At 33.7% G+C, this 17,387-nt stretch overlaps 1 protein-coding gene and 1 long non-coding RNA gene across 2 annotated transcripts; both read right to left on the bottom strand.

The window, feature by feature from the left end:
• Positions 1–492: 492 nt before the first annotated feature.
• LOC103418438 (haloacid dehalogenase-like hydrolase domain-containing protein Sgpp) lies at positions 493–4,005 on the bottom strand. Its single transcript, XM_029093494.2, has 5 exons — positions 3,519–4,005; positions 1,793–1,907; positions 1,506–1,660; positions 997–1,258; positions 493–890 (listed from the first exon to the last, which is right to left on the bottom strand). The coding sequence occupies exons 1-5, from the start codon at positions 3,665–3,667 to the stop codon at positions 717–719; spliced, it is 855 nt and encodes a 284-aa protein (XP_028949327.1). The 5' UTR covers positions 3,668–4,005; the 3' UTR covers positions 493–716.
• A 9,833-nt stretch (positions 4,006–13,838) lies between these two features.
• On the bottom strand, positions 13,839–15,275 carry LOC114821404 (uncharacterized). The gene is made up of 2 exons (XR_003768749.2): positions 15,135–15,275; positions 13,839–14,111 (listed from the first exon to the last, which is right to left on the bottom strand). It is a non-coding gene; the product is annotated as an uncharacterized lncRNA (long non-coding RNA).
• Between the last annotated feature and the right edge of the window lie 2,112 nt (positions 15,276–17,387).

Below are 17,387 nucleotides of genomic sequence, written 5' to 3'. Positions count from 1 at the left end.
GGAATCAAACCCTTGAGTTAGCACAATTCTTTAAGTAAGGGAATTTGACGCTAGTTTATTATCCCTCCGAGCCCTGATAAATCTAACGGAAAAAAACAAACTTGATTAAACAAGAATGAATAAGAAGCTAAAAAAGATATGTGTTTATTCGTTCTCTTCGGTTAATTACAACAATGTTCTGAAAATCTGTCACCCAGCTTCGTTTCCGTCTCTAAACTTTCTTTTTAGATGTGGCTAAATCTGGCGAGGTAATGTGATGTAAAGTGGGCATATTCATATGCATTTCCCTTTTTTTTCTTGTCGTCGTGCATATCCATTTCTTCCACATCCCTCACCACCCTTCCTTCCCATTCTTCGTACAATTCTTTCTTGTATTTTCCCTCCATCTCCAACCAAAAAAAAATACTAATAGCGAAATAGGCATTAAAAGAGTTTTTATAAATCAACTCTAAAAACGAAATATATATCTCTTAAAACTAAAAACGATACGAATATCAAAGGGGTCGGGTTTTATTGACTGAGCCTTCAAGCGTACAACAAAAACATGATTTGAAGTTAAGATAGAGCAGGATCACCATATTTCAGTAGGATGTCCCTGTGCCAGAACACTATACTACACAAGTACAGCATGGTTATTTATCTAGAAATTTAGAAGCTTACACCTTTTGCTACTTTATCCTTGTTCCTTGTCATTGCATTTCAAGTTGTAAGCGTTGTTACTCCACCTTCTTCACAATCTCTTCCAGTGCTTCCCACAATTTTGGGTCATCAAAATCTTTAATAACAAAGGAGGCTCCCGCATTAATCAATGCTTCCTCGGGGTTCCTTGTGCCTAAACCCACTACCGGCATTCCGGCTGCTACTCCAGCCTTCACTCCCGAAACAGAATCCTTGACAACCAAAAGTTGAGCAGAGATGAGCGCAATGTATGTCAAAATTTTACTGAAGATCGAATGCTATTGTTAATTGCACAGCACAAAGTTCTGAGAGACAAACCTCAAAGATGAAGGCATGCTCGTTTGACAGGTTAAGCTTTTCAAGAGCCGTCAAGTAAGGATCAGGAAATGGTTTTGCTCGTATGCATTCCTCTCCAAGAACAACAATTTCAAAGAAATCCGTGAGCTTCAACTTTGATAATATTAGCTCGGCATTTAGTTTTGGAGCATTTGTTACTGCAGCCCGTCTCAAGCCTTGTTTTTCAATCCATTGGCGCAACCTAGGTAGGCCCTTAAGGGGTTCTATCTTTTCAGATATCAATCTGCAACATCACACTCAGTAAATCAAGTTGAGACAAGAGATAGGGTCCTTTATAATTGAAAGAAATAATTCCACAACTTGATACAGAAATAGAATTCCCAATTAGTCAACGAAGATTGTAGTTGATACAGTTTAAGATAATTTCCTTCCATCCACAGAAGAAGTCTAACTAATAATACCAATGTGTTATATACCCGAAATGTATTTGATATCAAGCATGCAGTTTCTTGACAGATTTTTGAAGTTACCTTCGGAACATGGCTTCCTTATCTACCAAAAACTGTCTTGCTCTTTCGATATCCCAATCAGGAAAGAGGATACTACAAAGATACTCATTATGACCTCCAGTTATCTTCTCACTGTAGAATTCCTCAGTGATAGGAACCCCACCATTAAAACCTACCTGTGGTACACCAAAGAGTGAGTTGGAGAAAAGTGCAGTGTTTGTGCATATGTGTGAGAGAGAGTGTGTGATTCGGAGAAAAATGCCGTGTTTGTGCATATGTGAGAGAGAGAATGAGAGAGAGAAGCCTACTTCTTGAAGCATTTCACGGAAAGCATAATAATGGAAGGGATCTGAATCACACAATGTTCCATCAATATCAAATAGAATTGCTTCTAGAGGTGCGACACAAGCTAGAGAAGATTTTCTGTCATCACAAAATAGAAGGTGATTAAAGCAAGCAATCAGTCACAAAAGTTGAAAGTATATGAAGGTGATGAAACTAAGTTGCTATGTCTAGTGGCTCGGCCCAATGAAGCACAACAGTTTGTTCTAAAAGTAAACATTACTTTAGGTTAACATATATCACAGTTAAAAATCTTTAGATGCTAGATAAGATACAGCTTTCTTGTCAATTGTGGTGAGTCTTAACATTTCACAAAATTAAAAAAGAACAAATTGACAATTTTGTTTGTTTGCTTGTTCAGAATCAAGATTGGAATTCATAAGAACAATGCTATTCTCAATCAAGCCGATTCCCGTAAACCGGAATTCAAACTAAATCACTCAAATTATTTTCATGACATAAAATGTTCATAGCTAATGAACAAGGGCAGCAATGCTCTTCTAAACATATAATTTTTGCTCAACAATTATACTTCCATGCAATACGACGAAAACTACTAATATTTTTGCTCAAAAATCTTTAAATGCTAGATAAGATACAGCTTTCTTGTCAATTGTGGTGAGTCTTAACATTTCACAAAATGCATGCACAAAGATCTCTTAATAAAACTACTAATATTATAGGATACAGAAAATTATCGCAGTGCTAAGAAAGATTATGAGCTTCAGCCTTTTGTCCCGCTTAGCGTTTTTTCGAGTTTAAGCTATACTAAGTTGGCAAAGTAAAGCTGATAACAAGTAAACAGAAGACAAATAACTTTTCTAACGTATCACTGTGCACACAAGGCAAATAGATTTGCAATCAAAATCCCCTTAGTCCCAGGATCAATGTCTGAAGGGGTCAAACCCTTTGAGCGAATAAGAATGAACATATTTGTTAAGGTAGGATAAGGATCGAACTTTTTCAACTGTCCATTATATCAACCATTGATCCCCATGCCTACCATTTGAAGTCCTAAATAATTTCACTTCCTAAATAATTTCACTTATTATATCAACCACCACTGGAGACAGAAAACCTTTTAAATGCTTAGAACGACGCCAATCCCCATCCCAAACCACAAGCAAGGGGAAAAGAAAGGTTTTAATTAGACAGAACAGAACTTTTCCTGAAGTTGACAAGGAGCAGATTTCCGCTTAGTATGCGGGTTTCCAAATGTTAACAAGAGCTCAAACACATACAGCTTTACATTAAAGGTCTAGTGAATCGCCGGCGAAAAGGGCTGATGCAACCTGTTCAGCTAAGCAATTTGCCAACCATCCCAAACAAAATTAAAAAAGAACAAATTGACAATTTTGTTTGTTTGCTTGTTCAGAATCAAGATTGGAATTCATAAGAACAATGCTATTCTCAAACAAGCCGATTCCTGTAAACCGGAATTCAAACTAAATCACTCAAATTATTTTCATGACATAAAATGTTCATAGCTAATGAACAAGGACAGCAATGCTCTTCTAAACATATAATTTTTGCTCAACAATTATACTTCCATGCAATACAACGAAAACTCGAACAAACACTGATTCATACAAAAGTTACCATATTTATGAAAAAAATAACATCAGCAGAAAATTATGCTTTGCAGAATCAAAAATAAATTTAAAAAAAAAAGCAAGAAAATAAAAGAAATACCTATCGAGTGGGTGAGCATTTGATGTAAGGGACGCCATTGTTAGTGAGGTAGATCCGGATTTAGTGGGGTTGCGTGTGTGAGTTTTCTGGAGATGGGTTTTGGGAAAGTGGTGAGAAGGAACAAGACGAGAAGAAGGGAGAGCGAGCATAGTACGGAACGTGAGACGACCTCTCTCCACTTTTATGGGGTTGTCGATTTTTTTTTTTTCCTTCTCTTTTCTTCTTTTTGAAATGGAATATGCTATCTAAGAGTTGTAAAATGCCATTTTAATTTGAAAGAAGAAGAATCAACGGCTTGAGCCAAAAGAAAAAAAAAAAGAAAAAAAAAAAAGAATAAATGCTTTTTATTTGGAAAAGAAGAATAAATGCCACCTTTCCCCCTTCCCCCCGCGCCCCACGACCCGGTCGCCGAGCGAATAAATGTCGTCTTATTTTGGAGAGGAAGAATTAGTGCCATCTTATTTGATAGGAAAATAAGGATAATACTACATATCCAATCCACTCCTTCTAAATAATATGGTTTTATCATTCAAATGGAAAATCATTTAAACAGTTTATCTTAAATATTTTACTTGGTATTCATTTCGATTTTATACATTCGAATAATTCTACAAACTTCAATTGCAATGATTTTTTAAGAGATAGTACTTGGATGAAAATTTTAAAATATGTACGATGAAAATACTCTCTGAACTTTAAAATTTAAATTTAACTAAAATACCATTTTATTTGATAGAAGAAAACTTCAATTTTAGTATATTTTATTGATCTTATTTACGATAAAATTGAGCAATGCCTCTAAATTGCAATTTGTAGGCTTTATTACACTTTTTTTACGCTTTCAATTTAATTCTGAATTTCCTAACTTTTACTTAGTGCCAAAAGTCTTCGCGCTGTTAAACCTAAATTAAGTTGAAATTGTGAATGTTGGATTAGGGGTTTTGGATGGTTTTAAAATGAACCACGAGTTTTCAGTTTTAGAAATTTACATGAGTTCTTAAAATTGCATCAGTGTAAACTTTATGTCAAATTGATTTTTCAGTCTACCGTAACTAAATGATATGATAATTGTTGATATTATTCTATATACTGATGTGGCTATGTGATGCCCACATTACCTTATTAAGATTGAATGAGTGAAATTTTTGCTAGTAAAGTCGACAATATTCTATTTTTAAAATGGTAGTTATTGTTTAATGTCATAAAAGCAGTATGAATGTCCACTGTAAAAGTAGTGGGATGACCTACATGAAAACTTTGTAAGATGGATGATTAAATTTCACTATTCATTTTTAGACTTTGTGAATAATGTTTCGCTTTCCTATTTAGGTGTGCCACTTTACTATATAATGTCAAATGAAAAACCTCTATATAAAGAAGTGAGTTTGCATCAGTGGACATTAGAAAACAACATCATTTTTTCCTTGCAAACAACAAAAGCTCAAAAGTCAAAACAGAAAGCAGGAAGGAATTATACAAATTTCTCTCACTTATTTTCTTATGTATTCTTCTCCCTTTATCCAACATAAGTAAAGAAAACAAGACAGAGCGATTTATCTTGTTCCACTTCGATTTCTAGCAAATGTTCTTTCTCTTTTTTGCCTATTTTTAACACGTTATCTAGCACGGTGCCCTAATCCTAACTAGTTTTCATCTCCTTCATTGAAAAATGTTTCCTATAATTCGACATTGGAAGGGAGTCAAAGATGTTTTACGATATCTTCATGAGACAACATACAGGGTCCTATCTACTCCGAGAAACCCATAAATGACCAGAATCTTATTGGATATGCAAATATTGTTTTTCTCTTCGATCTGCCTAAAGCCCGCTCACAAATTGGATGTGTTCACTTATGGAAATACAACAATCTCATGGCGCTCAACAAAGCAAACACTAGTTGCTACATTTTTCAATCACCTAGAACTACTTGCTCTCCATGAAGTAAATCGAGAAAGTTTTTTTTGTTAAGATCAATGATTCATCACATCCAGAATTCATGAGGTTTACCTTAAAAAGCACACTCATGTATTGCTCAAATGAAGAAAGGATTCATTAAACGCGATAAGACTAAACATATATCTCCAAAGTTGTTCAACACACATGACCTTCAGAAAGCTAAAGTTATTAAAGTCAAATAGTCAAACAAATTCAATCCAACAATAATCTAACAGACTTATTCGCCAAATCTCTACCAAAGTGTACATTCTAGAAGCAGGTGCATGGTATCAGATTACATCAACTTATTAATCAGTCAAATTGAAGTGCGGAATCAGGGGGAGTACCCAAGACATGTGTGTTGTACTCTTTTTTCTTTGACTAGAATTTTCCCCATTGTGTTTTTCCTAGCAATGTTTTGATGAGGCAACAAAAGTGCACTCAACACTATATAAATGATCCAAGGAAAGTTGTATTCTTTTCCCTCAACTACGATTTTTCTCATTGAGTTTTTTTTCGAACAAGGTTTCAATAAGACAACCGATATTGATATATAGGCATCCAAAGAAGAGTGTTGTAAAACCAATATGAATGTCCACTATAAAACTAGTGGGATAGCCTACACAAAAACTTTGGAAGATGGATGATTGAAATTCACTATTCATTTTCAGACTTTGTGAATAATGTTTTGCTTACTTATTTAGGTGTGCCATTTTTTACTGTATAATGTCAGACAAAAAACCTCTAAATAAAGAGGTGAATTTGTGCCATTGTTACATTGAAACAACTTCACTTTTTTTCTTACAAACAACAAAAGCTCAAAGCAGAAAGTAAGAAGAAATCATACAAGTTTCACTCACTTATTTTCTTCTGTATTTGTCTCCCTTACCCAACAAAAGTAAAGAAAACAAGACAAAGTGATACTTATCATGTTCCATTTTGATCTCTAGCAAATGTTCTCTCTTTTGACTATTTATAACATTTAAACTAATTTTTATATTTTCTATGTTTACACCGTATAAAATACTTATTTTCTTTATAAAAAAATATTCTTTTATAGTTTATCTCTATTATTATATATATTTTAGGAAAAATTACACTTAGAGTATACTTTCAATACTTAATTATATATTGAGACAACACATTTCAAGAAAGGACATCTTTAAAACCCGCATAAGATGACGTCATGTCTGGTTTTTCTGTTAGAAACTAAGTTCCCGTATTCTGTTAAATAGTTATCAGTGGTGATCTGAATCATTCGAATTATATTTTCATTTCTCTGTTGTTTTTCTTTCTCTTTGAAGTTTATATGTTCCGATTTATATTTTGTCATCTCCCTTAATTATCTCTTGCCATAATTTCTATTCAAATCATTCAAGTTTTCTTCGAAGGTAAGTGTTTCTCTCAAGTTTATCTCTCTGAATTTTGTGTGTTCCGATTTAGATTTTCGAAGTGTTGTGTGTTTTTGAATTTATTTTTGTTTAGATTCTGAAAGAGTCTCTAATTTTTCAGTTTTTATTAGTTGCATTGAATTTTTGTAGATTGTTCTTGTTTAGCATCAATAATACTTGTGTAGCATTAGTTTTATATAAACATTAATTTTCAACTTAATACTTGTGCAGTATCAGCTCATAGAATCTTGTAAAATCAGTTAGCATAAGTTTTGGTGTTAGGGGGGTTGGCGAAGGTTATTAATATGTATGCAACATCAATTCATAAAATCGTGCAGAATCAATTGGCATAAGTTTTTTTGGGGGGTTGGGGGTGATCTCCTCATAAACATTTAATAATTTTCAACATAATACTAATGCAACATAAGTGTACGGCATCAACGTGCAACATCAATTTTCAATGAAGTACTTTGTGCAACATCAGTTTTGTGTTGCACTGTGTTATAGATATTTGTGCATGATCAGTTTTTTATTGATTATAGATTTACATTTTAAAATGCATAGATATATGAAATTATTTTTGTGCAGCATCAGTTTAACTTTTTGTATTATTTTTTTTGGATGTAGATCATGTCTGTTATTAAAGTGTTGAAGTGTGTATATGAAAATTGTGCAGTTGTTGTGTCACTTTATCCGCATATTATTTATGAAGATTTGTGTGGGCAATTAACTTTGAAGTTTCCAAGTTTGTCATCAGGAGGCTTTCCCTTGAAATATTCATTACATGGAGGTGAATCAAACTGTTTATTAGAATGCAATGAAGATATTCAGACCATTCTATTGCTGAATAACTTGATTTCAAATACAGTTGTTGATGTTTATGTTCAAGCTAAGAATGAGATGTCTATGTTTCTACTAGTAATGTGTTGTCTTGCATAAGTGAAGTTACTAATATTGGAGATGAGAACCAATTTTTGGGTAAATATGGCTCTTATGGACCTCACTATTATGCAACAAATGAGTAGCAGAGTTATATTTCTTATAAGGGTCAAAGTTATAAAGATGGTGCAGTTGAGTTTCGTAGAAAACTTACACAATATGTTATTGAGGTTGGTTTTGTTTTCAAGTTCACTATGAATGATTGGAAGCGTGTTATTGTTGTTTGCTCAAAGAAATTGTCGGAATGTGTTAATGGCGTGTTCATGCTATTATGCAACAGCCTAGTGGTTGTTTTATCATTAAAGAAATTAAATAACATTCATACTTGCACATGATGTATTCGTCAAAAGGAGAATAAAAGGTTTGGCCCTTCTGTTTTGTCCTTTGTTGGCTGCCAAGGTTTGTTTGAATCCGTCTATTAAGGCAAAGAATGTTATGAGAGAAATGAAGAAGAATTATGGTCTTGATGTTAAATACCATGCAGCTTGCGTGTGGCAAATATATTGCATATAATGAGGTTAATGGTGATGAGGCTCTCTCATTTGGATTTTTGCCTTGGTACCTTGATTAGTTTGTGCATCATTAGTTCTATATAAACATTTATTTAAAAGACAATGGATTAGAAATCAGTTAATAGATTAAAAAAGAAATGTAATATTTGAAATCATAATAATTTTCAACGTAATACATGTGCAGCATCGGTTTTATATAAACAATAATTTTCAATGTTATAATTGTGCAACATCAGTTTTATATACATGTTTTTATAACAAGGAGTTATTGGGGAGAATATTGTTGTTCCCAATTTTGTAAATTTTATATCATGAAGAAAATGGATGAACATATTGAAAAAGCTATGTAACATTTGAAATTGATAGATTAAAAAAAATGTAACAATCGAAAAAACATAAACATATATATATATATATATATATATATTGTAAAAGTGAGTTATAACAATGTAATTTTAAACATTAAAGTTCATAACAATTGAAATGTTAGCAGTCCAACTTTTTTTTTTCTTGGTTTAAGATGGTTTTTGTTTGTCCTTTACTTCAGCTGCTTGTTTTTACTCCTCAAACTTCATACTCCAACTGAATCTATGATGTATTCTTTGAGATGCAACATCACGGTACACATAGTTGACTTCCTACTTGGTTAAACATTTTTTCATATTTTTGCCTTTTGCTATTTTTTAGATGTAGTACATCACAAATACACCATAATTGTATCTGTAAAATAAGTTTGCATAATTAGCATGCAACATCAGTTAAAATAGATTGATGCAGCATTAGTTATGAAAGAATATAATTAGTATGCAGCATCAATTAAAGCAGACTAAAAATACAACTTGATTTATGGAAGAATATAACTTCAGTATGCAATATTAGTTATAGCAGACTTATTCAGTATGCATAATCATTATTTTATATGGAATCTAATGATTGGTGTAAAATCATTTTATCACTGAACATTTATCACTGAGCATTAGTTATACCAGAATTAGTATGAAGCTTTCATTCAGTATGCATAATTATTATTTTATATGGAGTCTAATGATTAGTGTAGAATCATTTTATCACCGAACATTTATCACTGAGTATCAGTTAGACCATAATTAGTATGCAGCATCAGTTATACCAGAATTAGTATGCAGCATCAGTTATACCAAACTTAATAATGTGCAGGATCAGTTATACTAGAATTAGTATGCAGCATCAGTTATACCAGAATTAGTATGCAGCATCAATTAAACCAGATTATATAAATTTTTAGCATACATTATTACTTATACCAGAATTAGTATGCAGCATCAGTTATACCAAAATCATTCAGTTGATGTCATTTTAATTTTTTTTATAGCAAACGTATGATTTTATATAAAATATAAACAGAAATTTTAAGCTAAATTAGCTTGTTTTTGGATTTACCATTTTGTCTCGCTGAGTCATCGTCTTGATTTTTTAGTTTATCTTGGCTTCATGTTTTTATCATCCATGCAGATAGTGTCATTTGAAATTCTTCATCTGTTTAATCATTACCTTTTCTCGACACATCTAAAACATTTATTTCATCATCATCCTCTTCTTGCTACTAAACATCAATCATGTCATCATCAGCATCACCTTTAAGAAGTTGAGGTGCCACTACGGTTTCATCATTATTGGCTACTTGCTCAGGTCTCACTACCGTTTCAACTTCTTTAGGATCTTCATATTGAAGCACTAATTGTTTTGACGGTTTAGCTTTCTTGGCATTTGGTCCCTTAGCTACTTTCTTTTCCATTTTCCTTTTTTTTTTTATGCAGGTGGAGGATCGACAAAGTTATCATCATCATCTTCTAGGAGCTGTTGAATTGACTCCTTAATTTGTTTTGCATTGTCCATCTGTGAAAGGTTAAAGAGTTATGTTTTTTGATAATTTGTTTGAAAACAACACATAACAGGCACATGCAGAATATCTTTTCACACAAAGTACATGTAGAATCATGTTTTACATAAAATTATATGTAGCATCAGTTTTACCTCCAAATCTTCATTTGCTTCTTTATAGATTTTTTCATGTAGATTTGACAAATCCCACTTCATTGTGGTTAGTGAGCATTTCTCCTTTCCTTCTATTGGGTTGATGATTGTGGTGTGATCACAAATCCAATATTGTAGACAAAATAAAAGTTAGAGATGTGTATATTTTTATAAAATAAGACAAAAACTGATTTTCTTTATTAGTTTTTGTTTGCTTACCAGTAAAAATACAACAGCGCCACTGACGGTTGGTTGTTTGTCTCTTTTTCTCTTTTGTGTTCTATCGATTGATTCCATTAAGTATCTTGTTGTTTCCTTTGCCCAATTGTACTAATTTATGTTATCGATGGAGTTGGAATTCTTGGCCAAACTCCAAGTGAGCTTCTCCGCTGAGCTTTCAAGCAGATTTGTGTTTAAGAAATAGAGAATTATAAGGCAGGCTGTATCTTGATCCCCTTCTGTTGTCTCAGTATCTAATGCAACTTGAATTGCTTGTGCAATTTCTCTTTTACCAATTCTTGTCATTTCTGATAAGTATTTATCACAAATCTGTTTTCTTTCAGCTTTGGGATTCTGGAGTCGCTTGTTGACTGAGGGACTTCTCTGCCTCAGTTTGGGATCCCAAATATGCATTAAACATCATCAGCATTTACTTTGCAATATCCATTTTTGAATTTGAACATTCCATTTTTAGTGTCATACAAGTTCACTATATGTATGACATCCTAGTTTGCTTTTTTCATTTGTAATTCACTATTTATATAAGTTTTCACTAATCTGCCAAAGGGTGACTTATATATGAATGCTAAGACTTATGGTTTTTCTTCAAGTTTTGGCTTGAGCTCTTTTATTAGTTCTGCAAAGGCCAAGAGATTTAGTCTTATTTGAGCATAGTTCTCATCTGCTGCTCAACGCTTTACGGCAGGAGAAGCTGATTTCTTTTTTATTGAAAAATGTTTTACTTTTGTCGTCATCTTCATAAAAAAAATGAAATGATCATGAGTATAATAAATTATCAAATAATAAGAAGTCATATAAATGACAAACTAGATGCAAAGGGCAGATGCTTAGCACACAAGCTAGATGTAGCATCACTAAGCACACAAACTATATGCAGCATCACTAAGCACACAAGCTATATACAGCATCACTTAGCAAACAAGTAGATGCATCATCACTTAACGCACAAGTAGATGCAGCATCACTTAACGCACAAGTAGATGTAACATCACTTAGCAAATAAGGTAGATGCAGAATTGGTTGTTAATGCACAATGTAGATGCATAATTGTGCAAAACCAATTTACAAATAGATAGTAGAACCATAATTAATTTACAAAATGCAACATCAGTTCAAAGTGTGTTAATGCACAAAATCGGTGAGGACTTTGATACAACAGAAAGTGTCAAGTTTGAGACCTTCGCTAGATTGCTCCGGTCACTAGTGTGGATAAGTATGTAAATGGATAGAGATAGGGAAGCAAACACAAGATGTACGTGGTTCACCCAGATTGACTACGTCCACGGAGTATAGGAGTTCTCATTAATTGTGAAGGGTTTACACAAATACATAGGTTCAAGCTCTCCTTTAGTGAGTACTAGTGAATGATTTAGTACAAATGACATTAGGAAATATTGTGGAAGAATGATCTCCTTTTATAAAAGAGAGTTTCTAACTTTGTTCTGACATTGACACGTGTTGTGTTGTGATTGGCTTCTGATGTTGACACGTGTCGCGCTATGTTGGCTTCTGATGTCGACACGTGTTGCGCTGTAATTGACCTCCTGGTTGAAGGGAAACTTTTCTGGGTCCTTGACGGTATAACGTTGATCGGTGCTCGATAGTTTTGGGATTGGTCAAGTATGGTATAAACAAAGTGCATGATCAGTTCAAAGTGCAGCATCAAAGCTAGACGGTCAATGTTTTTGCTTACAAAATTTAGACGCATATTTATTTTCTTTTTCATATGATTAAGAATCAATTTACAAATAAAATGTAGAACCAGAATTAATTTACAAAGTGCAGCATGAGTACAAAGTAGATGCATAATTGTGCATAATCAATTTACAAACAGAAAGTAGAACCAGAATTAATTTACAAAGTGCAGCATAAGTACAAAGTGCAGCATTAATTCAAACTGCAGCATCAAGATAGACGGTTAATGTTTTTACTCACAAAATTTAGATGCATATTCATTTTCTTATTCAGATGTTTAACAATTAGTATACATATAAACTAAAAAAGCTTGAAACATCTAAAACATTGAAATTGGTTTTTCACGAACTGGAACATTAAAATTTTTTGGTAAAATCAAGTGCAAAAAATACTTGATATGTGACAGCCTGTCCCGAAATATTTATTTTCGACAGTGTAAAATTACTTATATACCCTTGGACAGTTTGTGTGGTGGTGTGGTAGGTTAGATTTTGGACCAATTAGTGCTAAGTCTTATTAATTTGGAACCAATTAGGACTTAGATGATATTTTCTTTGGTTTTGGTTGGTGACCCCCGTGGACCACATACACACACACACTCTCTCTCTCCTCCCTCTCGGATTTTCTTCATTATATGTACAATTGTACGGACGATCTTCAAACCAACCCATTTCTTCACAGATTGAGCTTGTAGACACCATCAACATCTTCATCTCATCGTCACGAACCATCCATACCTTTCTTTGGACGTGAAACCTTTGATCTCCCGAGAACCTGAGAACCCAAATTTGAAGTATTGTTCATGTACACGTAAATGTGAAGTTTTCAGAAGATTTTAACCTTTTGGAAGCTTTAGAACGTCTTCACGAAGCTCGGAGAAGAAAAACGAGGTGTTTTGGACGTTGGGAAGTCGAGTTTAGCGAGTTTGAAATTTGGTCGAAACTATCGTGCTTTCTCCGGCGAGATCCCGTGATTTTTAAAGCTTGAAATTGGTAAGATTGTGTTATATTCGTCCCAAGCTTCAATTTGGTTCAAGTTTCAAGGAATTTGGTTGAGAATTGGACCAGATATGAAGGTTTTTGAATTTTCTAGTTTTCCGACGACGGCGACGACTGACGAGGTTCACCAGAGAATAAAGAAGAATATTCCGTCAAAGTTGACGGAATATTCTTAACTGAGGGTAACGACGTCAGGTAATTTGGACGAAATATTCCTTTATTTTAACGGAATATTCCTAACGGCAGTTAGGGATTTCATTAGGCTTCCCTGCGTGTGGGACGTCGGAAAATTTTTCTAAAAATATGGGGATGTTCGTGAGGTTGTGTAGATCACGTTGGTATATTCAAACACCCCATTTGAGCATTGTATGAGAAGTTATTAGCTAGTATTGGTTATGTGCTTTAAATTAACATTTTTATAGTTGTTTCGCATATAGGAGAGACTGATCCTGAGGACGAACGCATTCAAGGACGACTCGGGGGCTACGACCCTTCGACATACCAGTGAGTGGGGTTTTGGTTTTTAGTATATACTAGCAATCTTGCCCGCGCGTTGCCGCATGTTTTAAAAGCGCATGCATAAAATTTGAAAAATGTTTTACAAACATGTATGTGTCTTCATCGTATTTACAGGAAGGAATAAACATATAGAAATAACAAATGGTACAGTTTTGTTCTAGTAACTGGAAAAAAAAAAACACAAAATTAGCAACAGGAACAACAAAAACCCAAAATCAAATAAGTCAAATTCAGTTTTTCATCATGTTTGTGCAAAAAAGAAAATCATACATCACTAACACGCAAAAGCGATTCAGCAAACTGACTTCGGTCAGGTTCAAAAACTTTGGAAGCAAAAGGAGCATAATGACCTGCAATACACTCCATTCAATTAAGAAAAGCTGGAATAGTTGTATCATTAACCAAACTGATATGATCTTTGCCATGCAAAACATATTTGATACATCTATTTAATAAATAAGAGTTAACAGTTTCTGGTCTGCATTATCTTTGGAATAATACCAAATTATCCAAAAATTAGAACCAAACAGAGTGTTTGTTATTGATCTACCATATACAATATATGTATTGTTCTCCACCCATGTGAGAACGCTATTTGACAACGAAAGCAAACGAAATACCTCACCATTCAGAAAAATTGCCACCATCAATGTTCTTAATCCCCAATATAAAAAGTGCTAATTTTCACAATGGTAATTGAATCACACACCTTAATTCAGCATTACATCATTGTTTAATTTAACTCAACATATGGTTGAATTCATAATTAAGCTCTAATTAATCACTAAAGCTCTCAAACCTTTGTAAAAGCTTCAAATGATTTTAAACTAAAAGCTTCAAATGATTTTAAACACTCTGCCTTTCAAAGCCTTTTGATTTCTACATACTAATCTAAAGAAAGCTGTATTTAAGCATTTAAGCTTTTAAATTTTTGTAAAACCCTTAACCAATTTTGAATACTTTCCTTTTCAAAGCTTTTTCCTTGCTCATCATCACTGACTCAAACCAATAACGAAGACAACTCCAAAAAATAAGTGGAAAGCACACTGAGTTTCTCTTCTTAAAAAACGATTAAAATCTGAAGTAACCCCACACACCAATCAGAACAAATCGAGTCTCCCTTCTTAAAAAACGATTAAGATCTGAAGCAACCACACACACCAATCAGAAGCAAAGCGAAAAAACATTACCAACTCAACTTATATCAGACTTTCTTCCAAACATATACAATTCTGGACCAAAAAATTACTCACGTGGAAAACCAATTTATTAGAACCATCGTAAACACAACAGATAAAACCAATTTGGCAAGGCTCATTTCAAATAAACACAAACTAAGAATAAAAAATTGCACATAGTTGTTTTAAACATACCTAAGCTCAATATAATTTCTTTATCAATAATCTGAAGAGGTAGCACATGATCAGCCTCCAATTTGACAAAAAAATTTGTCCCAACCTCCAGATCCGCAAAAAAAATAAAAAACAGAAACAAAGAGCTTAAATTTCTTACCCTAGAGATCAAAAAATAAAGATCAAACGTTGAAAACAAACTGACCTTAAAATTTTGATCCCAACGATGGCAAGATGAGAACAAAACGCTAACCAACAAAGGGTTCGACACTGGAGAAGACCGGAAACCAAATCCCCAATAAAATTAAAGTCAGGATCTCTTTTGAGACTATTTTGCGAAGAAAGAGCAAAGATTTGGCAGCAAAAGAGGGAGCGATGAAGGAGAAAATCGCAGAGCAACGGAGATGAAAAAACGAAGAGAAAAGGTAAAGTAAAAACGATGCGATCAAAGCAGAGAAAGAAACGATGAAAGACGCAGAAGGGCATAACCGACTTTCCACTGTAGAAAAGTGGAAACAGTAAGCAGAACAAAGAAGAAACCGAGGTCAATTTCGTCAAATCACTGTTAATGAACAGTAACCGAAACTGAGTTTTAATATATATATTTTATATACTTGATATTTTCCCAGAAAATGCGTTTAAATGAAAGTATGCTTTGAAATGCCATGCATATAAATTTATATTCAACATATGAATTAGTATATGATGCATAATATATAATTGTGGTGTTGTGGATGCTCAGGTAAGCTCAGGTGAGTTTATGAATTGTGAATGTGAATAACGGTTGTGATTATTTGAGAAGCATAAAGCTCATAACCTGCACCCCGGGTGATTGTGATTTAGTCAGAGATATGATACATGCCTGTTTATAATGTCACCTCTCGCACTATATGCTCACATTGGATCCAATTTGGGTGCACAGTCTTGTCGTACATACCATCATAAGTGGTTCTGACTCATAGGTGACTAGCGAATTATCGTACAACTATCATGAGAGCGTAGCATTAAGCATAACTATATTACACCCAGTCTTTTCGTATAGACCATTATAATGGTTCCGACTTATGTGCAGTGTAATGCCGTATAGGTCACTTGTGGTGACTCTGGCTAGATTGACTAATGAGCTATGAATTCAGCCGTACAGACTTCTGCAGGGGTTCTGACTAATATGTTATTTTTCCATGAATTTATTTTCACCTGAGTTACTTATTCTGTTTTATATTTTGGCTTGGCATACTTATGAATATGGATATGTGAAGCATGAATTGATATATATATATATATATATATATATATATATATATATATATATTCTATTTATGGGAAAATTATACATGTTTTACGGCGAGGGGTTAGAGCATTTGATAATGAAATGATTTTGAAAAGCTTTGTTTTTGCCCACTCACACTTTCTGTTTTGCGCACCTCCAGGTTTTAGATAAGCTTGTTCGTTGGTGGCTCACGAGGATTGATTGGAGGTTCTGACAGACTATCACCAATGTAGGGCATCTTTGGGTGTCATTTAATTAGTACTTGTTTTCTGGACTGAACTTAGGCTAATTTGTGAATTCACACATATTCTAGTACTCATCTTAGATGGTACTCTTATGAATTGGTTTTTAATTAATCATATTCTCTATTATCATTATTGCTTCTGCATTGTGCACATGGCTACGTCACCCTCACATGACGGCTAGCATGCCCTGATTCGGGTCGGGGTGTGTCATGATAATGCACGCGTTTTTTTACAGTTTTCTTTTGCAAATTCAAGTGCAAAAACACTTGATAATACATCCAAAAGTTTGATAATGCATTCGTTTGTTACAGAGTTTGAATTATAATAATTTGAAAGGACGATTTTGAGTAGTAGGAAAACCTTTGAAACACTAATCTTTCTGGACATCCGGCTGAACTTTGTGAATCACTGAAAATTCGACTTGAAAGTTTCGGAAACTATGGAGATTTTAGGGTTCTTTGTCTGGGGAAGTATCTTTTGCATGAGAGGGAATTTGAAATGATAGGTTTGGGGAAGAGGAATGCAAGTATTGAATGGGAAATGGGAAGAAACCGGTTGGTTTTAATGATTTTTGTCGTGTAGTGGTTAACGTGGCCCTTTATTAACAATTATAGTCGAGTGGCATAGGTTGTAATTTTAGTCGGTCCGTTTCTTTTTGGGTTGGGCTTGGTTTTCTGTTATTGGGTTTTTTGTCCCTCTTTGTAATGTTTTAAAAGGTGTGGAGTTGTGTGAAATATGATATATATTTGTGTCTCTATA

This window comes from Malus domestica, chromosome 02 (genome assembly GCF_042453785.1).
Source record: "Malus domestica chromosome 02, GDT2T_hap1".
NCBI classification, from domain to species: domain Eukaryota; kingdom Viridiplantae; phylum Streptophyta; class Magnoliopsida; order Rosales; family Rosaceae; genus Malus; species Malus domestica.
The sequence above is the reverse complement of the archived record's forward strand: the minus strand, read 5'-3'. Positions and strand labels throughout refer to the sequence as shown.